At 54.3% G+C, this 21024-nt stretch overlaps 2 protein-coding genes across 2 annotated transcripts in view; both read right to left on the reverse strand.

The window, feature by feature from the left end:
* LOC141988522 (uncharacterized) overlaps positions 1–21024 on the reverse strand; it is a 329702-nt gene that overhangs the window by 31440 nt on the left and 277238 nt on the right. The gene's annotated exons all lie outside the window — the stretch shown is intronic.
* Positions 1740–21024, reverse strand: part of LOC141988526 (integrin alpha-D-like) — a 36423-nt gene continuing 17138 nt past the window's right edge. Inside the window, exons 9-30 of the mRNA XM_074954319.1 lie at positions 20576–20726; positions 20127–20200; positions 19706–19835; positions 19401–19549; positions 17818–17958; positions 17299–17505; positions 16804–16934; positions 9021–9178; positions 8699–8853; positions 8414–8545; positions 7846–7919; positions 6491–6632; positions 6087–6200; positions 4746–4825; positions 4505–4588; positions 4276–4354; positions 3920–4027; positions 3520–3603; positions 3230–3343; positions 2922–3014; positions 2634–2744; positions 1740–2440 (exon numbers count right to left, since the gene is read on the reverse strand). Coding sequence (XP_074810420.1) covers positions 2318–2440; positions 2634–2744; positions 2922–3014; positions 3230–3343; positions 3520–3603; positions 3920–4027; positions 4276–4354; positions 4505–4588; positions 4746–4825; positions 6087–6200; positions 6491–6632; positions 7846–7919; positions 8414–8545; positions 8699–8853; positions 9021–9178; positions 16804–16934; positions 17299–17505; positions 17818–17958; positions 19401–19549; positions 19706–19835; positions 20127–20200; positions 20576–20726 — 2634 coding nt within the window. The 3' untranslated portion in view covers positions 1740–2317. The remainder of the gene's footprint in view (positions 2441–2633; positions 2745–2921; positions 3015–3229; positions 3344–3519; positions 3604–3919; positions 4028–4275; positions 4355–4504; positions 4589–4745; positions 4826–6086; positions 6201–6490; positions 6633–7845; positions 7920–8413; positions 8546–8698; positions 8854–9020; positions 9179–16803; positions 16935–17298; positions 17506–17817; positions 17959–19400; positions 19550–19705; positions 19836–20126; positions 20201–20575; positions 20727–21024) is intronic.

The raw sequence follows: 21024 nt of genomic DNA on the forward strand, positions 1-21024 counted from the left end.
ACTGTGAATTGTGGTTTTTTAAAAAGGCTCTAGAGGAGATCCTGGCAATTACAGGCCGGTAAGCAAACTCTTTTGCTTCAGTCTTCACTAAAAAGACCAAACCAGATACTGAACACAACTAATATTAAGAACAAAGGGGGAGGAATGCAAGCCAAAATAGGGAAAGAACAGGTTAAAAAATAGTTAGATAGATTAGACATATTCAAATCGGCAGGGCCCAATGAAATTGATCCTAGAATACTTTAAAAATGGGCTGAAGAGATCTCTGAGCCATTCATGATTACCTTTGAGAACTTGTGGAGGATGGGAGAGATCCTGGAGGACTGGAAAAGGGCAAATATTGTACCTATCCATAAAAAGAGGAATAAGAAGTATAGACCTGAAAGATACTCGAACAAACTATTAACCAACCCATTCTGAAGCATCTGAAGGATAATAGGATTATAAGGAATAGCCAGCCTGGATTTGTCAAGAACAAATCATGCCAAACAAACCTAATTTCCTTCATAACAGGGTTATTGGCCTACCGGATAAGGGGAAAGCAGTAGATGCAACATATCCTGATTTTAGTAAGGCTTTTGACACAGTCCCACATGACAGTCTCATAAGCAAGCTGGGGAAATGTGGTCTAGATGAAATTACTATAACGTGGGTGCATAACTAGTTGAAAGATTGCACTCAAAGAGTAGTTATCAATGCTTTGCTGTCCAGCTGGGAGGGCGTATCTAGTGGGGTCCCGCAGCAGTCAGTCCTGGGTCTGGTACTAGTCAGTGTTTTTGTTAATGACTTGGATAATGGAGTGGAGAGAATGCTTATAAAATTTGCAGATGATACTAATATGGGAGAGGTTGGTAACTCAGAGAATCCCAATTGGACACAGCCCACGTGTACATCACGCAATGATATCCATGGCCAGTATGTCACCAGTTCTTATATCATGCCTTACAAGACACTGTTTGGCTAAATATTGTGACAGCTGTGTGTTAAGGATAATCAAGTCACCCCTTAATCTTCTCTTTATTAAGCTAAATATATTGAGCTCTTTGAGTCTATCAGTATTAGGCATGTTTTCTAATCATTCTCATGGCTCTTCTCTGACCCCTCTCCAATTTAGAAACATCTTTCTTGAGTTTTAGGCACCAGAAATGGACCCAGCGCTCCAACAGCAGTCACATCAGTGCCAAACACAGAGGGAATAGAACCCCTTTACTCCTGCTTGAGATACCCCTATTTATGCATCTGTGGTATGCAAGACTAATGAGGAGCTCTGCAATCTAGGGTGCCTTACAAAGCCTCGATGAAATAGCTCCCAGCTGGGCCGCTCACAAACAGCCTAAGAGCACACCAGTCACACCCTGAGTGTCTGTGTGTAACTGCAGCCTGCCAGCCATACCCGGGTAACACTCTGGCTCTCACCAGCCTGGGTTATACAGCAGGGTAACCCCAACACATCACCAGTCTTAGATTATGTCCCAGAAAGCTATGTCCTGTACTGCCCTCTCCTGGACACTACAAATTATATTAAGTCCATTATTCTTTTAAGAGTATGCTACGCATACGACTTGTCACCCCCAATGGAATTACCCAGACACTTCTATTCAAACATGCTGGATTAGATAAAACAATAAAACAAGTTTATTAGCCATATAGAGAGATTTCAATTGAGTCCAAGTAATGAGGCATAAAAGTCAGAAATGGTTACAAAGAAAATAAAAGATGAAATGTTTCCGAGTGCCTAACTTAACAAAACTGTATCAGATTCAACCAAAGTGTCTCACCACCTGCTTTCAGCAGCCTTCCTGACCAAACCATGTAGGTCAGGCCCCCTTCCTCTGTGTCCAGCAAATACTTCCTTTCTCTCTTCAGGAGTAGTGAATTAGATGGGGAAGGTGGGCAGGGGGTCATTGTCAGCAAACACCAGTTTCACCGCACACACATGCACAAACCAACGATACACTATTTCCATCAATAATCAACATGTGCAGCTAGACAACGAACAAAAATTGTTGCGGGAGAACTTATTAGAGTCCCACCTTAATGTGCATAAAACTTGTGGTAATGCTAGTGTCGCTCGGGCTGCTTTCAGGATAATTACGTTGGATAATTCTCCATCAAAATTATAAAAAGATCAGTAGAATGCGGCCAAGCCTAATTTGAGTAACGATTGGCTCTCGTTGGCACAAGGATGGGTTTTGTTGGTGGGAGGGTGGGCAGTGGTCGGTCTTTCTGCATCTTGGAGGTAGTAACATAAGTGGGCGGGGGTGAATCTGGAGCAGCGCAGAGGGAGGCCAAGCTGGGGGCATTGGCGAATGGGGGGCTATTGCTTGGGAACATCGGAAGCAGGGGGGTTGCCAGTGGAGGTGCTCTGGGTTGGGCCAGTCCCCTCGCCCTCCACAGTGTCCTGCATCATCTGCTTGTACTGGCGCTTGAAGAAGCCGAACTGGAAGGAGACAAAGAGGGGAGATGGTGAGAGGCAGACAGAGACAGGCTCATGGCAGAGGATCAGGAGGGACAGGCTGCGGGAACCTGTGAAGGAAAGATGCTTGTCCCTCCCCCACCAGCTGGGAGAGCCACAGGCCCCGCCCCCAGGATGATGGGCTGTGGGGGAGGGGTCCAAGCCCTGCCCACCTCACCTTGTAGAGAGCTGCGGTGATGAGAGCCAGCAGGACCAGGCCCCCCACGCTGCTGCCCACGATGATGGGCATGTAGTTATAGACCTCGGAGCGCTCCACCACCGTCTGCACCTGGGGGAGAGGAGCTGTGAGATGGGGACCCAGGAGTCCTGGCACCATCACCCGCCCCTGCTCTAAATCCCCAGACCCCACTTCCTTCCAGAGCAGGGACAGGACCCAGGAGTCCTGGCTCCCAGCTCTAACCACTAGCCGATGCTCTCTCTATCCTGGGTGCAGTCACTCTGGTACCTGGCGCTGGACAAATCCCTCCTTCTGGATGTATTTCTTCTCCTCGTATTCAATCCGGGCCTCGCTCACCAGACTCACTTTCTGCTGCTGAGTCTGGAACAGAGAAATTCACTGTCCCTGATTGGAAATGACACAAACCAGCCCAGAGCATCATCCCAGAGGGACCCAGAGCAATTTACAGGCCACTCACACAGGAGCAATCCCTTGCCCGGCACTGAGATGCAGCCACCTCTGGGGTGAGGCATGGGGCATGTTCATATCAGGGGGATCTCTCGCCTGGGGCCGGGAAGCAGTAGTAGCTCTCATACCTGGGAGACCCACTGGAAGCTGACGCTTCCTTTGATCATGAACTCCAGCGGCTGCTGCATTTCCAGGGAGGTGATGCTGCACCGGATCTTCTTACAGATGGCCACAGAGCAGTCCTGGGGGTGGAAGGATATTGACAGGTAAGGCAGAGGGTATGCAGGGTCTCAGCATGGCCATGGGGGTCTGGGTCTGTCTATAGCAGGGGTCCCTCCCGCAGCTCAGCCCCCCACTCATTGTCTGTGTTAGTGCCAAGGGGAAAGGGCTTCTGGGACCAGCACCAGCCTGTACTCACCAGCAGGGGGCGCTCACTCATCTTCTTCACAAAGTCCTTTGAACTGGGCGTTTCGGCCTCACTGACACACTGAGCCAGCTGGGGCTGGGGAGGGAGAGAGACACGGTATTAACGGAGGTGGGAATGGGTCATGGGACCTTCCCTCTAGGGGGCATCAGGGCCAATCTGTCCCCAGGGAAGGGAACTGGCTGGCTCGTGGCAGTGGGGAACGGGACACTGGGCCTTTTCCCACTAGGGGTCGCTGGCTCCAATACAGCCCCAGGGAAGGGGACTGGCTGGTTCCGAGGCTGGGGTAGGGGTCTTTCCCCCTAGGCAGCCTGTCCCAGCAGGGGGCGCTGTAGGGCAGAGCCGGCATCACTGGGCCCAGCTCACACACACAAGGGCAGGGAGAGGCAAGTACCTTGGAGGGGACGACCTCAGAGGCGTCCCACACCCGGACCCCGCTCAGCTCCACGGGGAACTGGAACGTGACCGAGATGGGGACGCTCCGCGGCCGCAGGTTCTTGACCTGAAAGAAACAGACTCGCTACAGGGCACTGCAGGAAGAGAACCCAGGAGATCTGATCCCCAGCCCCCGCTCTGACCCTCAGACCCCACTCCCCTGCCAGAGCTGGGGATAGAACCCAAAAGTCCTGGCTCCCTGCCCACCCCCACCTTCACCTCTCCGTGGTCTAACCCACTAGATCCCATTCAACCGCTTCCACTCCCTCCCTCTTGCCCCATCTCCCCCCTCGCACTCTGTGCTGCCGGCCTCACCTCGTACCCATGTGTCACTGGCACACTTGTCCCAGCGTCCTCGACAGAGAAGTTGATGTACTTGGTCGACTCCTCGAGGCTGGGGGAGGAAAAGGACGGAAGGAAGGAGAGAGACGGGAGTGTGATGGATGGGGCTGGAGAGTGGCGGTGGGTGGGGGCGCTGTGCTGCAGGGAGCGGGGAGGGGGGCCCAGCAGGGGGCGCTCTCCCCTCTGTCTCCGCCTGACCTACCTGGTGAGGATGACAAAGATGCCGTACTTGACCGGCAGCTCCGCCTGGTGATTCATGCGCTCGGTGATGGGGCCGCCATTGTCACTGGGGGGAGGGGAGGGCAAAGGGGGGAGACGTGAGGAGACACAGGCAGATAACTGGGCAGGGAGGCTGCATGACAGGCCTCTGCCCTGCCCTGTTCCCTGCACGTCCCCCTCCCACTGCCCCCACCCCGCCCCCTGGCCCTGCACGGCCCCCTCACCTGCTGGCCTTGGCCGTGATCTGCAGCCTGTCCCCCAGGTCGGCCTCAGAGGAGACGTCGAAGGTGGCGACGAAGACGGCCTGGAAAACACACGGGGGTGAGAGCTGCTGGGCTCAGGGCCTGGGGAACTGCCAGAGACCGCGGGGCGGGGGAGGCACAGGGGACCAGGGGGACTGTTGTATGAACTTAGATGGAGGCAAAGGTGTTAACATGACCCTGTCCCTCTCCACAGAGAGCGCTAATCTGGTTTGGGATCCAGAGACCTCAACCCACTCCGTGTCATGGCAACACCCCATTAACCTTTTTAGGACCCCAAAGGGGGGAGGGAACAGCCCCTCCCCTTCTCTCCACCCAGTGAGGCCTGATTTCCAGACCCCCAAAGTCTGGCCTTTGGTTTGCAGCCCTGGCAGGGCCTGACCCCAGCCCCACAGTGACCTCAGGACTCTGTCTGCAATGACTCTCCAGGCTCCCCGGGGCGCTTTCCCCAGCACATCGCTTGTCACGGGCTGGGCTGACCCCAGGGAACTGCCCCTCTCTGCTCCCAGCTGGGCTCTCACTAGGGTTGCCAACTTTCTAATTGCACAAAACCGAACACCCTTCCCCCTCCCCTACCCCTTTTCTGAGGCCCCCGCCCCTACTCACTCCAGCCCCCATCCCTCAGTTGCTCGCCGTTCCCCACCCTCACTCACTTTCACTGGGCTGGGGCAGGGAATTGGGGTGTGGGAGGGGGTGAGGGCTCCATCTGGGGATGCGGGGTTTGGGGTGGGGTCAGAAATGGAGTAGGGAGCTGGGCTGCAGGAGGGGCTTTGGGGTGCGGGCTCTGGCCGGGTGGGGCTAACCTCAGGCAGCCCCCAGTTACCAGTGCAGTGGGATTAAGGTGGGCTCCCTGCCTGCCCTGGCTCCACGCTGCTCCCGAAAGGTCCGGGCCACTAGGCAGCAGCGCGGGCAGGCAGCTCTGTGCAGTGCACACTACCAACGCCCGCAGGCGCCGCCCCCACAGCTCCCATTCGCTGTGGTTCCCGGCCAATGGGAGCTGTGGAGCCAGCACTGGCGGGGGTCGGGGCACAGCACACAGAGCTTCCCTGATCTCCCCTGCCTCAGGGGGCTTCAGAGACATGCCGGTCACTTCCAGGAGCCCCGTGCAGCCAGGGCAGGCAGGGAGCCTGGCTTCACCTCGCTGCTCCGCCAACCCTACTTTTAACAGCCCGGTCAGCGGTGCTTATCGGCGCTGCCAGGGTCCCTTGTCAACCGGTCATTCCAGTCGAAAACCGGATGCCTGGCAACCCTCGCTCACACCTGGGGAGTTCACATGCCAGGGCTGAGGCCAGGGCCCGTCCCTACCTCAGCTCCACTCCGGAAGATGGGGTAGTTGATGTGGCAGGTGCTGTTCCTCTGAGTCTGTTCCTCGGAGCCCACGGCCGAGCTGCACTTAACGGCCATGGCCCTCCTGTTAGACTGACCATGAGAGACCAGCCAGTGAGAGACGTAGACCACAGCACCCCTGAGAAGCCCCCTGCACACTCCCTGCAACTCAGCACCCCTGCCGAGCCCTCCCCCCCCCGGCCCGCTCCCTGCAGCTTGGCGCCCCCCGCCGAGCCCCCCGCTCCCCGCAACTCAGCTCCCCTATCGAGCCCCCCACCTGCTCCCTGCAGCTCGGCAACCCCTGCCGAGCACCCCGCCTGCTCCCTGCAGCACGGCTCCCCACTGCAGAGCCTGCCCCTCATGCCTGGTGTTCGTTGGGGTACCTGGAGCAGCAGGACCCGGCGGTAGCTCAGCGCGGCCGGGTAGAAGAACCGCACCGTGGTGCTGTAGGAATTCTCCCCGCGGTTCTCGATGGAGACGGTGGTGTTGAGTTCAGGGGTGATGCCCACCACCAGGGTGCTCAAGCTAAGGGGGGAGAAAAGGGTGAGTTTCCTCAGGGCAGTGCCCGGGACACTCTGTGAAATTCTTCTAGCAGTGTCCACCCGGGGACCCCAGCGCTGTGAGCTTCCAGCGGTGCATCTTCCACACAGCAGTGCACCCTGTGACACTACGCCCCAGATTCTTCATAGAGCTACTGTTGTGATATGAATATGACATAACTAATTTGTATTTTATGCAAGATGGGTCACGTGCGGTATCATTGGAAAGGTGATGATTTACTGAATGTGATTGTCCTATTTGTTTGGGGATGGGGCTCAAACAGGGAAACAAAGGATTCCCGCCACATGTAAATCCTATATAAGGCACGGAAGTGAATTTATCAGGGCTGGTTCTTCACTAAATCCCTGCCCAAGATGACTGCTGAAAATACCTAAGATTGATTTGGGGAAGAAAGGACTGGACCCAGGCTAGAAGGTGTCTGGCCTGTGAAAGGAATATCTGGGCTTCGAAGCTGCAAGAAAGAGCGGTCTGTCTACAAGAAACACTGCAACCTGCTTAAAACAACATTTAGGGTGAGAAATTACTACTCATAGCCAGTTTCTTTAGTGTATTAACCTTAGTTTGCATGTTTGTTTTATTTGCTCAGTAATCTGCTTTGATCTGTTTTCTATCCCTTATAATCACTTAAAATCTATCCTTTGTAGTTATTAAACGTGTGTTTGTTTTCTCTAAACCAGTTTGTGCAAGTCATAAATGGGGGGCAAAAAGCTGTGCATATCTTCCTCAACATTGAGGGAGGGGGTGATTTTCATGAGCTTATGCTGTACAGTTTTCTGTGTAGCGCGAGACAATACAATTTCGGGTTTACACTCCTGTGTGTACTTGCGTGCCGGACAATTCCCGAGCTGATTCTTCCCATGCAGAGCTGATTTCAGTGTCTGTGTCTTTCTGCAGCTGGGTGTGTCCCTACCTGGGTGTGTGCTGGAGGAGGCTTGAGGGCCTGGCTCAGCAGAACAGTGTAAGGGAGCCCAGGCTGGTGGAACCAGCGGGCTCAGTGCTATCCCCAGTACATCAGGGGGCACCCCGGAGTGGGAGGGGGCAACCCTTCTCACCCCCCATCCATCAGCACTGGAAATCTAACAAGATCTCCAGCTGGATGTGGAAGATCCGAAGCGTGATCAAGCCAAATGTGTCCCATCATGGTAGGTGTTTTTGGCGGGAGGATTCAGTGATTTACCCAGAGAAATTGAAGGAGATTTCTAACTGGTCATCGCAGCGGTCATCTGTGCCACAGTCCTTCTGAAACGGGAGCTGGTTGGAGACCCAGGAGAGCAGAATCAGAGTGGGTGGGGAGGGGTCTGCAGCACCACCTGCCAGAGTGACACTGCGGGGACCCAGGGACCCTCCTGTTACCCCAGCACCTCCCAGTCCCCTGCACTGGGGGACAGAGAAACCCATCATCAGCGCCCCCACCCCACCCTTCCATCTCACCCTCTGCCCAGCGGCAGTTTCACACTTCTAGGAGTGCCACGACTGGAGGACTGGCCGGCTCAGGGGGATGGGGAACAGGACATGGGATCTTTCCACTCTAGGGGGCCCTGGCCATAATAAATATTGACAATTGTCTCATAATTGCCAAGGCAAACTCAGCATCCATCTGTCACTCTCGAGTGGCTGTGCTGTGTAAAGGGGATTAGGAGGCTGCTGCTGCCTCTGAATTTTCCAGACTCTTCCATTCAAACCCCGCGGTCACTGGTTCAATCCCTGCAGCAGACCCACCGTGGGGCCTGGCTCTGGCAGCTTACCCAGCCTGCAGACACCGTCGTGGAGTCCTCGCTCAGGATGGGTTTGAGGTTGCTAGCGGTAGAGATGGGCTCCCCCATCAGGGTGTAGTTGAGACGCAGGGTTATGGGGGTCAGGGTGTCCTCTGGGCAGAGCTGGGGAGACAGACATGTCGGACCCCTGAAGGGAAAGGGGGGCTGGGTCGGACCAGGAGACAGGTTTGTTCTCTGGGTGATTTGGGAGCAAGGGGCAGAGTTGGAGGGGCAGACACAGTGGGAGGGGAAGGGGTTAGGACCCCCCACACTCACAGGAAACGTTATCCGGTACATCTCACATCTCGTCTCGATGCCGAGCCGCAGTTCCCTGCTCAGGACGGGGCCGATGGAGTTGAAGGCGGCTCGGACCTTCGTCCGCCCGGGGTCCAGAGCCAGGCTGTACTGGATGGTGCTGGAGATTCTGTCACCTACGGGGAAAGGGAAACGAGGGACAGAGAAATTGAGAGCAGGAACTTCAAGGGGAAATGGGACACAGGGCTTTGCCCTTCTAGGGGGTGCTGGTTCCGATCCATCCCCAGGACAGGGGACTGGCTCACTCAGAGGGGAGGGGAATGGGGCGTGGGTTTGGTCTGACCTAGGCTGTCCCTGGTGCTCTTAGTGACAGCGAAGCAGACCTCTGCCCTGCTGGCCTCCGTGTTGAGCTGATCCTGCCCCTGGCAGTTGAAGGCTGAGGTTGGGATCGTGTGGGGCTGGAAGCTGATGGAGACCCCGACTCTGAGCACCGGCCGGGACCTGCCATGGGAGGAACAGAACCGTCACCCAGCTGCTCTCTGCAATGGGGCCAGGCCCCCTCCCTCCCCTGAGCCTCCCACCCAGCCTGGATGTGCTCACAGCACCCCAGGGAGATGGGATATGGACACGCAGCTCTGCTAGAGGAGATGCTGGGGGGCAGAGAAGGGAGCAGCAGAGCTGTCATTGTGCCATTCTCCAGCTGGGGGCAGCAGTCACAGACACTCACACTCAGCATACTAAGGCCTTGTCTACACTGTAGAGATTTTTTCTGCAGAAGGCAGCATTTGTCCACAAAACACTGGAGGTTTACACACGACAATGTGACTTATGGCGACAAAACTCTCCTGTTTTGCCGACAACGTAAAACCACCTCGACGAGAGGCTTCGAGCTTTTTGCGGCAAAGTTTTGTTGACAAAGTGCCAGTGTAAAGACTGCGCTTGGTCATGTTGCTGTGATTGGCCCCCAGGAGGTGTCCCACAATGCCCTTCCTGAGAGGGTGACCAGGTGTCCGATTTTCAAATGGAACAACCGGTCGAAAAGGGACCCTGGCGGCTCCGGTCAGCACCGCTGACCAGGTGGCCGTTAAAAGTCCGGTTGGGGGTGCTGCGGCTCTAAGGCCGGCTAGTCCCTTTCTGTCCTGGCTGGCACCGGGCTGCGCCCCAGAATTGGCCAGAAGGTCCGGCCTCTGGCGGGGGGGCACGTTCTCTGAGTGCTGGCTCTGCACTCCCCGGCCAACGGGAGCTGGGGTGGGGGTGGGGCGGTGCCGGTGGCAAGAGTGGTGTGTGAAGCCTCCTGCCCCCCACCTAGGACCCGGACCTGCTGGCTGTTTCTGGGGTGTGCATGGCAGTAGGAGAGCCTGCCTTAACCGCCCCCCCTGCCCCCACTGCACTGATGAGCAGGAGCCGCCAGAGGTCAGTGCATGCCCCAATCCTGATTCCCAACCCCGTGCCCCAGCCCCGAGCCCCCCCCAACCCAGAGCCCCCTTTTGTACTCCAAACCCCTCATCCGTAGCCCCACCCCAGAGCCAGCAACCCCAGCCCAGAGCCCTCACCCCCTCTGCACCCCAACCCCTTGCCCCAGCCCAGAGCTCCCTCCCACACCTTGAACTCCTCACCCGGTCCCCACCCCATAGCCAGCACCGCCAGCCCACAGCCCTCACCCCCTCCTGAACCCCAACCCTCTGCCTCAACCCACAGACGCCTCCCTCACTCCAAATCCCTCAACCCCACACCCCCGCCTGGAGCCCCCCCTACACCCCAAACCCCTCATCCCCAGCGGCACCCCAGATCCTGCACCACAGCTGGAGCCCTCACACACCGCAACTCCCTGCCCCAGGCTGAGCCCCCTCCCGCATCCTGAACCCCTCATTATTGGCCCCACCCTGGAGCCCACACCCCCAGTTAGAGCCCTCACCCCCTCTCACGCCCCAACTCCTGCCCCAGCCCAGTGAGAGTGAGTGAGGGTGGGGGAGAGCGAGCCACCGATGGAGGGGGAATGTAGTGAGCGGGGTCGGGGCTTTGGGGAAGGGGGAGGGCAGGGAAATGGCCTCAGGGAAGGGGCAGGCATTCGGTTCTGTGTGACTAGAAATTTGGCAAATCTACGACCCGACCGCTCTAATCAGCGGTTCGAACCCCGCTGCTCTGCAGCCACAACTTCAAGACCTACGGGCAGATTTCTCATGGCATATGCGAGAAGGGCTACAAATCGGGACACGGTGCAGTGCAGAGCGAAGGTAAAGGAGCTGAGGCAGGCGGACCAGAAGGCAAGGGAGGCAAACCCTCACTCCGGTGTTGCAACAAAGAGCTGCCGCTTCTACAAGTAGTTGGACACCATCCTAGGTGGCAACCCCACCTCCACCACCAAGAGCCCCGTGGACACTTTGGTGGGGCAGGAGGGAATGGAAAGTGGACCTAACCCTGAGGACCAAGTGGTGGATGAGGAGGTCAAGTTGGAGGAAGTTTTGGACCTCATGGCAGGGTCGTCCGGTACCATGGTGAGTCAGGAACTCTTTTCCACTCCAGAGGGGTGGAGCCAGTCCCAGCAGTCTGTCTCCGGCGAGCACGATGCAGGAGAGGAGACCCCTGGTGAGTGATCTTTTTGAGCAGATACTGCTCGATTACATGGCGGACAGCTGTCCTTTGCTCTGAATACTGTAGTGGTGGGTGAAGGAAGAGATAGAAATGTGCAAGACCAGCTTTCCCTGTGCAGCTTAGCAGTGCAGCAGAAGAGGGTGCTGATGCACACCTAGATTTCACGGGAATCCTCCAGAGAGATCTCTAGGAAACTACCCTGGAGGTTCTTGCCAATCCTCTGCCAAAGGTTCCTTGGCAGAGCTGCTTTGTTCCTTCCCCATTGTAGGAAATTTTCCCGCACCACTTGGCAATCACTTGTGCAGGGACCAAAGAGGCACCCAGGTGAGCAGCACAGGGACCGGGTCTGAACCTGGATGCAGGGAGTAGATGTGCCCTTGCTTACCCTCAGGAATGAGATGTCAGCTTCACTGACACCCGCCTGTGGAAAATGGTGGCAGAATTTACAATATTGTCCCCAGTCCCCTTCACTGATCCTCTGAAAGCATCATCAACACCCTTTGCCCCATTCTGAATGTCCACCCCCCACCTAGGCCATACTCACCATGTTTACGGTGTTCGTTGAGATGTGTGCTTGCCAAGGGACATTGAGAAAGTGATTGGTATGTTACAAGAGGTGTATTTTACTGTAATGATTCAATGCTGTGCATGAACTAACTATCATGCTTCTAGAAAAAGGAGGACTTATGGCACCTTAGAGACTAACAAATTTATTTGAGCGTAAGCTTTCATGAGCTACAGCTCACTTCATCAGATGCATTCAGTGGAAAATACAGTGGGGAGATTTATATACACAGAGAACATGAAACAACACTGAATGCATCCGATGAAGTGAGCTGTAGCTCACGAAAGCTTATGCTCAAATAAATTTGTTAGTCTCTAAGGTGCCACAAGTACTCCTTTTCTTTTTGCGGATACAGACTAACACGGCTGCTACTCTGAAACCTGTCATTATGCAAGGCACTGAATTTAGCCGTATGGAGTGGAAATCTATCAACTTCATGAAAAAACTCATACAGATACAGACAGACATCATCTCCCTTTCCAAATGCAAACAGATGGAAATCATATCGAAAGGACTGACGATAAAAAATCCATTACAATCTACATACCACACAGGCTATGCTGACAGCTTGTGCCACATGCTCTCAAAGAAACTGCAGAACCACCTGATCAACTTCCTCTACAGCAAACGGGGGAAGATTAAGAATGAGCTCTCAAAACTGGATACTCTCATAAAAAACCAACCTTCCACACAAACCTCCTCATGGCTGGACTTTACAAAAACTAGACAAGCCATTTACAACACACACTTTGCTTCTCTACAAAAGAAAAAGGACACTAAACTACTACATGCCACAAGGGGCCACAACAGTGGTTCCTTTAACCCACCCAGCAATATTGTTAATCTATCCAACTACACTCAGCCCAGCAGAAGAATCTGTGCTATCTCGGGGCCTCTCCTTCTGTCCCTCCACCGCCACGAACATGATACAGTTCTGTGGTGACCTAGAATCCTATTTTCGACGCCTCCGACTTAAGGAATATTTTCAACACACCTCTGAGTAACATACTAACCCACAGAGAGCTTCCTACCAAGACTACAAAAAGAAGGATTCTGGGTGGACTCCTCCTGAAGGTCGAAACAGCAGACTGGACTTCTACACAGAGTGCTTCCGCCGACGTGCACGGGCTGAAATTGTGGAAAAGCAGCATCACTTTCCCCATAACCTCAGGCATGCAGAACACAATGCCATCCACAGCCTCAGAAACAACTCTGACATCATAATCAAAAAGGCTGACAAAGGAGGTTCTGTCGTCATCATGAATAGGTCGGAATATGAACAAGAGGCTGCTCGGCAGCTCTCCAACACCACTTTCTACAAGCCATTACCCTCTGATCCCACTGAGGGTTACCAAAAGAAACTACAGCATTTGCTCAAGAAACTCCCTGAAAAAGCACAAGAACAAATCCGCACAGACACACCCCTGGAACCCCGACCTGGGGCATTCTATCTGCTACCCAAGATCCATAAACCTAGAAATCCTGGACGCCCCATCAGCTCAGGCATTGGCACCCTGACAGCAGGATTGTCCGGCTATGTAGACTCCCTCCTCAGGCCCTACGCTACCAGCACTCCCAGCTATCTTCGAGACACCACTGACTTCCTGAGGAAACTACAATCCATCGGTGATCTTCCTGAAAACACCTTCCTGGCCACTATGGATGTAGAAGCCCTCTACACCAGCATCCCACACAAAGATGGACTACAAGCCATCAGGAACAGTATCCCTGATCATGTCACGGCCAACCTGGTGGCTGAACTTTGTGACTTTGTCCTCACCGATAACTATTTCGCATTTGGGGACAATGTATACCTTCAAATCAGCGGCACTGCTATGGGTACCCGCATGGCCCCACAGTATGCCAACATTTTTATGGCTGACTTAGAACAACGCTTCCTCTCATCCCCTAATGCCCCTATTCTACTTGCACTACATTGATGACATCTTCATCATCTGGACCCATGGAAAAGAAGCCCTTGAGGAATTCCACCATGATTTCAACAATTTCCATCCCACCATCAACCTCAGCCTGGACCAGGCCACACAAGAGACCCACTTCCTGGACACTACGGTGCTAATAAGCAATGGTCACACAAACACCACCCTATACCGGAAACCTATTGAACGCTATTCCTACCTACATGGCTCCAGCTTTCATCCAGACCACACCACACGATCCATTGTTTACAGCCAAGCTCTACGATACAACCGCATTTGTTCCAGCCCCTCAGACAGAGACAAACACCTACAAGATCTCTATCAAACATTATTACAACTACAATACCTACCTGCTGAAGTGAAGAAACAGATTGACAGAGACAGAAGAGTACCCAGAAGTCACCTACTACAGGACAGGCCCAACAAAGAAAATAACAGAACGCCACTAGCCATCACCTTCAGCCCCCAACTAAAACCTCTCCAACGCATCATCAAGGATCTACAACCTATCCTGAAGGATGACCCAACACTCTCACAGATCTTGGGAGACAGGCCAGTCCTTGCTTACAGACAGCCCCCCAACCCGAAGCAAATACTCACCAGCAACCACACACCACACCACAGAACCACTAACCCAGGAACCTATCCTTGCAACAAAGCCCGTTGCCAACTGTGTCCACATATCTATCCAGGGGACACCATCATAGGGCCTAATCACATCAGCCACAATATCAGAGGCTCGTTCACCTGCATATCTACCAATCTGATATATGCCATCATGTGCCAGCAATGCCCCTCTGCCATGTACATTGGTCAAACTGGACAGTCTCTACATAAAAGAATAAATGGACACAAATCAGACATCAAGAATTATAACATTCAAAAACCAGTCGGAGAACACTTCAATCTCTCTGGTCACTCGATTACAGACCTAAAAGTGGCAATACTTCAATAAAAAACTTCAAAAACAGACTCCAACGAGAGACTGCTGAATTGGAATTAATTTGCAAACTGGATACAATTAACTTAGGCTTGAATAGAGACTGGGAGTGGATGGGTCATTACACAAAGTAAAACTATTTCCCCATGTTTATTCCCTCCCCACTCCCCACTGTTCCTCACACGTTCTTGTCAACTGCTGGAAATGGCCCACCTTGATTATCACTGCAAAAAGTTCCCCCCCCGGCCCAGCTCTCCTGCTGGTAATAGCTCACCTTACCTGATCACTCTCCTTACAGTGTGTATGGTAACACCCATTGTTTCATGTTCTCTGTGTATATAAATCTCCCCACTGTATTTTCCACTACATGCATCCGATGAAGTGAGCTGTAGCTCATGAAAGCTTACGCTCAAATTTATTAGTCTCTACGGTGCCACAAGTACTCCTTTTCTTTTTGCGAATATAGACTAACACGGCTGCTACTCTGAAACCTATCATGCTTCTGTGCATTGTTTCTTGTGCATCTGCAGATGTGGCATTCAGGGGACCCCACTACACACCGGCGGAGCACCTACTCCAGATAAGGAAGCAATCAAGGTGGAGCAAGGAGGACGTGTTCAGAGAGGTGCTCCAATCCTCTGAGTCAGAAAAAAAAAGAACGCATGGTGCTGAGAGAAATGGAAAGATGGGACAGAAAGAGGTGTGAGGAGCACATTCTAAAGGCCCATGAGAGGATGATAAAAGTGACAGAGGAGCTCTGGGGCTGGGGCTAGTAGGGGCCAGCCTGCAGCCAGGGATGCCAGGCAGCTGGAGCCGGTGCTTGCATCACCTGCCCGGCGCTCAGGGCTTGTGTGTGTGTGTGTGCGCGGGGGGGCTCTGGCAGGGAAGGGTGGGGCGGGAGGGGTAGAGCCCTGAGTAGAACGGGTGGGCTAGGCCAGAGGATAGCACTCCCAAGCCCCCGGTTCACCGACCACCCATGCCTACACATAGTGATTGTTGCTGCTAGTAATATTTACATGCATTCTAATCATTTGCTTACAAGAAATCCCCATCAGGAATCAATGCAAGTGCTAGGTCAAATAAGATAACTGAGTTTAATGAAGCATGGCAGATTGCTGTATAGAAATACACATTACTGGTTCGCAATCTCAAAATCTTGCCTCAGTCAGCAGTCAGCTATGGCCATTGAATTCTTTTTCTCACTTAGATCTCACCTGCCATAAAGGCATCGCTAGCGCGCTCTTAACCTGCCAAAGCACATTCCAGGAGAATTCTGCACCTACTCAGCTTATTGCTGAAGCGCTCCTTGCTGCGGTCCAGGTTTTCCCGACTAAGGCTTCATGAGCCATGGGTGTAAGGGGTAGGCTGAGTCTCCCAGGAACACTGTGGGCATTTCAAAATCCCCCATTGGAATCTTCTGGTGTGGAAAGAAAGTCCTTGCTTACTCCTTTCTGTACAGACCAGAGTTTTTTAAGATGTGTGCGTCATGCACCTTCCTGGACCACCCTGTGCTGATGTCAGTGAAATGCCTGCAGTGATCAAGAAGCGCCTGCCATACCTCAGAGAAGTACCCCTTCCTATTGACGTACAGATTGAGTGTTCACGATGTACTGCCTGACCAGCTCCGGTGTGTTCCAAGCAGTGACCACAACAGTAGAGAGCATTGTGGGGTCCATCCTTTCACACAGAGATGGCGGGCGCACAGTAAACAGGGGGTGTTAAAAATGCCGCTAAAATTGGTCGGAAGCCCATGGAATGCTGGGACAGAAAACAATGCATCATGGGACGTTGAGCTAGCACCCATGAGGCGCTGCGATCCACTCCGCCTTCCCACAATTCCTAGCTGCAGAATGTGGCGAGTCGCACCCTGGGATAGGTACCCACACAGTGCCCTGCTCTCACTGTCAGTGCCAGAGCACCAAGTGTGGATGTGCTCTGCCGACACAAGGAACGTAGTGTGAACATGCAATAGCGATGAAATTATAGCGCTTCTTAATCGCGGACATAACTTCTATCAAAAAAAACTCTGTAGCGTAGACAAGGCCTGAGACTGCCATGTGGAGGAGCGCAACGACACAGAGTAACTCACCTCAGCAGCAGGACCTGCCCTTGTGCCCCCACCGCGATGTCTGGCAGTCCGTCCCTCGTCAGGTCTGTCCCGCCACTGGCGGCCTGGCCAAAGTAGTGCAGCCTGCTGGGAAACTGTGACCCCTCGATGCGCTGTGGGGCAGAGAGAGCAGTAAGGGGTGGGAAAGGGGCGGCTGTTCTGTACAATGGGCACTAGGGGGCAGCGGAGGGTGAGAGGTGGGGAAGGGGCAGCTGTACTGTCCAATGGGCACTAGGGGGCAGCGGAGGGTGAGGGGTGGGAAAGGGGCGGCTGTTCTGTACAGTGGGTACTAGGGGGCAGCGGAGGGTGAGGGGTGGGAAAGTGGCAGCTGTACTGTCCAATGGGCACTAGGGGGCAGCGGAGGGTGAGGGATGGGAAAGTGGCAGCTACAGGCTAATAGGCACTAGGGGGCTGTGGGGCCCCATCATGTCTCTTCGGGGCTTTCTGGTGACCCCTCCTCACACGGGCTGGGCTCACCTGTCTATACTGGGGATTGAGGCCTCCCTTTTCCCCATGGAAGATGTACAAGGCCCCGCTATTGTCGCTCTCCATGGGGGCCCCGATGGCCACATCCGTCTGTCCATCCCCGCTGGTGTCCCCGATTTCGGACATGCTGGCCCCAAAGCGCCCGAACGCCTGCCCCATCTGCCCCTGCAGTGTCTTGGTGCAGATCAGTGTCATCCCCTGCAGGCCCCATCGAAGGAAATACATGGGGAAAGGATCAGCACTGACTTCCAGCAGAGAGTACCCCTGCCCCTACTGACCATCTTTCCCTCTCTCTGCAGCAAAGCGCTCCTTGGCACCACTCTGGGGCATCGGGGCCAGCTCTGACTGGCAGGGAAAAGCTTCCCTGAATGATCCCCCCCATCCTACTTCCTGGAGCACCGCGCCTGCTACTGCCATGCTAATTGTCCCAGCATCACAACCCCATGGCAGTGCAGGCAAAGAAGAACCCCAGGCCATCCATCTTCCCCCTGGCTCCATCCTCTTTCTTACCGGCCAGTTAATCAGGCAGTTATAGACCCGTCCTCCATTCAGAGGTGTATGGTACATGGGGGCTCCGATTAGAACCAGGTCCGTGTTCCCATCTCTGTCGAGGTCCACAGCACACAGTGTACCCCCAAAATATGAGCCAATCTGGAGAGGCAGATAAGTCACCCCTTTAATTTAGTCACCTCCTCCTTCTTCTCCCACTGGGACCCTTCTCACCCTCTGGGGATGAGGATTCAGTCCCAATACTCGTTCCATCCTCAGTCTCACCCTCTCGCTGCACAGCGGGTGGTGCTGTCGCTGAACGTGTTCTTGCACAACTAGGCAGTTAGATCTTGGAGAGACGCTGAATGCTAGCTGTGGTGCAATTGTTTTTAGCGGCTGTGCTAGCACGAGTAAAGTTTATTCACTGACTGAGTCACTCTTGTAAGTTCTGTTCAGCTGGAATGTATAGGCAGTTAGATCTTGGAGAAATTTACTTCGTTAGCATAGTGTGATCCTTTTCGAACACTGCTAATATCACGAGTAATGTAATTTTCCTTGCCGGAGTCTCTCTAGCCCAGATCCACAAAGGTACTTATGTGCCTAACCCCCAGGCTTAGGTGCACTGTGATTCACAAAACCTCTGCCTGGCTGCTGCTGACCCCTTTAGGTGCCTAACCTGACTTGGTGCCTATGTTTTTGCAGTAGGAGCTCCTTATGTTGCTGCCTCAAGGGCAGGGCATGTGCACTCCTGTCTTACTCTGAGCAGCCAGTTGCCCATTTCCCACCACACCCCAGCAGGATCCACAAACTGGGGGAAGACAAACGCTCCTCCACCTGCAGCGCACCATCTGGTACGTGTGGTCAGAGGAGAAGGACTTGAACAGGGGTCTGCTATTTCTTAAGTCAATGCCCTGACCCCTGAGCTGTGGGCTCCTTCGGTCTTGCCTGTTAAAGTTATTCCATTTTAATTGACTAATTAAATATCAGTTCGGCTGCACAATGCGTACAAATCACAACCACCCTAAGGCCCAGTGGTCAGGGCGCTCCCTGAGAGACAGCAGAGCCCTGGTTAAAGCCTTCTTCCTCATCAGGCAAAGCAGGGACTCAAACCAGGGGTTGTTCACGTCCTAGGTGAGAAATCTAACCACCATCTCTAAGGGAGGCCCTCCCTCTTCTCCTCTGGCTGGAAGATCGTGGTGGCTCTGAGCCTGCCTACTGGATGAGGCCCGACATTTGAGCTAGGTGGAAGAGCGCCTATCTTCCCCCCATTCATGGATCACTGGCAGGGGTAGGTGCCTCCCTGCAGCATCACAACGCCTAAGTCTCTTGGTATGTCTGGGCCTCTGACTGTATCGGTCTCATGAGCTCTATCTAGACTGTAAGTGAAGGTAACAGCAGTGGGATATTGGAGAGAGGCTGAATGTCAGCTGCGGTGCAATTCCCTAAACCAGCCAAGTTTATCCCCTGCCTGAGGCTCTCTGACTGAATCGTTCCTGAAGGTGAATCCAAACACAAATATTACACGATGTCAAAATCTTACAGGCTTCCTCCAGCCCTCTCTCTCTCACACCCACACTCCATATTACCAGTAACGCTCCCCATACCTGCTCTCCCAGCACCTCTGATCTGCGTGTCCATTCCCCACCCTTGGTATCTCGGAAGAACAGGATGACTTTGCCAGCGTGTTGGTAGCGAGGGGCCCCGACCACGTAGCTGCTCTGCCCATTGGCTGTGATGACCTGAGACGAATAACCTCAAAGGAAGAGAGGGACGTGGGGAGGTGAGATGAGAAACAGATGCAACAACAGTGCTGCACAGAACTTTCCCAGAAATGAGATGCAGCCACCTCTGGGGCGGGGCGCGGGGGCTGTTTAAATAGGTAAGGAAAGCTCGGTGGGTTTGTTCTTACCGAGGTAAGCATCATTCATGTCAGTGGAGGTTCTGGATACGTTGATGAAGCTCGGCTTCCCGCCACTCCCATACAGGTATACCCCACCGGACCAGTCATAGGCTCCCACCGCCCCCAGCACAGGGCCGTCCTAAATCGACAGGCACGGCAAAGGGGACCGATTACAGGGAACAGACAGCACGGCATGTATTTACTAGACACGGCCACCACCTGCAGCACAGCGCCCCCTAGCATCGTGCTGGGACATTGGGGTCAGTGCTGATGGCCAGGGGAGTGAGCACCCCCTACTGGGCCCCCACACCACTCGCTGCAGCATAGAGCCCCCTAGTGTCTGCCCTGAGTGGGAGGGGGGGTGCCCCCTGCACTGCTCCCACAGGACTCTGGGCTCCAGGGACACACCCTGGGGCCAGGCGTCACTCACAGGGGACAGCAGGGAGCTGAATCCTTCCTGGGACATCTCCAGCTGGAAGGAGCTGCCGCTCTGAGACTGGGTGCCTGGGGACAGAAACAGACAGACAGACACAGGAGAGATCATCATAGACAGTAAAGGCCCCGTGTCCCATTCCCTGAGCCAGCCCGTCTCCCCACCTCGAGGCTGGATTGGATCCAGGGCCCCTGAGAGAAAAGGCCCCGTATCCCATTCCTCAGCCCCTTGAGCCAGCCAGTCCCCTGCCCGGGGGCCCCCGGATGAGAAAGGCATCAGGGGCATTTAGGGAGGAAGATTAATGGATACATGTTGGGTGGGGAAAGAGAGAATATTTGGGGCCTATTTGGGCTCTGGATTCCCAGCAGCTCCCCGTCCCATCTCAGCCTTCAAAACCCATTTCTAGAGCCCCAGGGCCAGTGCAGCCCCTCCCCTGGCTTTGGTACCTTCGATACCGAATATCTTCTCCTCCAGCTGGCTCTGGATGCCCTGGAGGGCATCGAAATTGTCCACCCGGAAGACGTGCTCCTTGGTGGGCTCAGAGGCGATCTCCTGGAGCTCCCGTTGGGCAGTATCTCTGGAGAAGGCCCCACCAACCTTCACGGCATAGAGGGAGGTACAGGAGAGACCAGGGCATGGGCATCAGTCACAGCCCAGAGCCCTGGGCCAACACCCACCCGCCCCGAGCCCTGCTGGGTCCTAGAGAGGCACGGCTCAGCCAGCACCGTGTGCCGCTCTGGTGAGTGGGGGGTGGCGGGCCGCTGGAGCCTGGAGTTATGGAGCCTGCCTCATTTCAGCACCGAGTTGTGTCGGTTGAACCAGCAGCAGGGCACAGGGGTCTCCTTGCCATGGGGATTGTCAGCACTCTGGGGCCCAGCACAACTCAACCTCCAGG

The sequence above is a fragment of the Natator depressus genome, chromosome 6 (assembly GCF_965152275.1).
Source record: "Natator depressus isolate rNatDep1 chromosome 6, rNatDep2.hap1, whole genome shotgun sequence".
NCBI classification, from domain to species: domain Eukaryota; kingdom Metazoa; phylum Chordata; order Testudines; family Cheloniidae; genus Natator; species Natator depressus.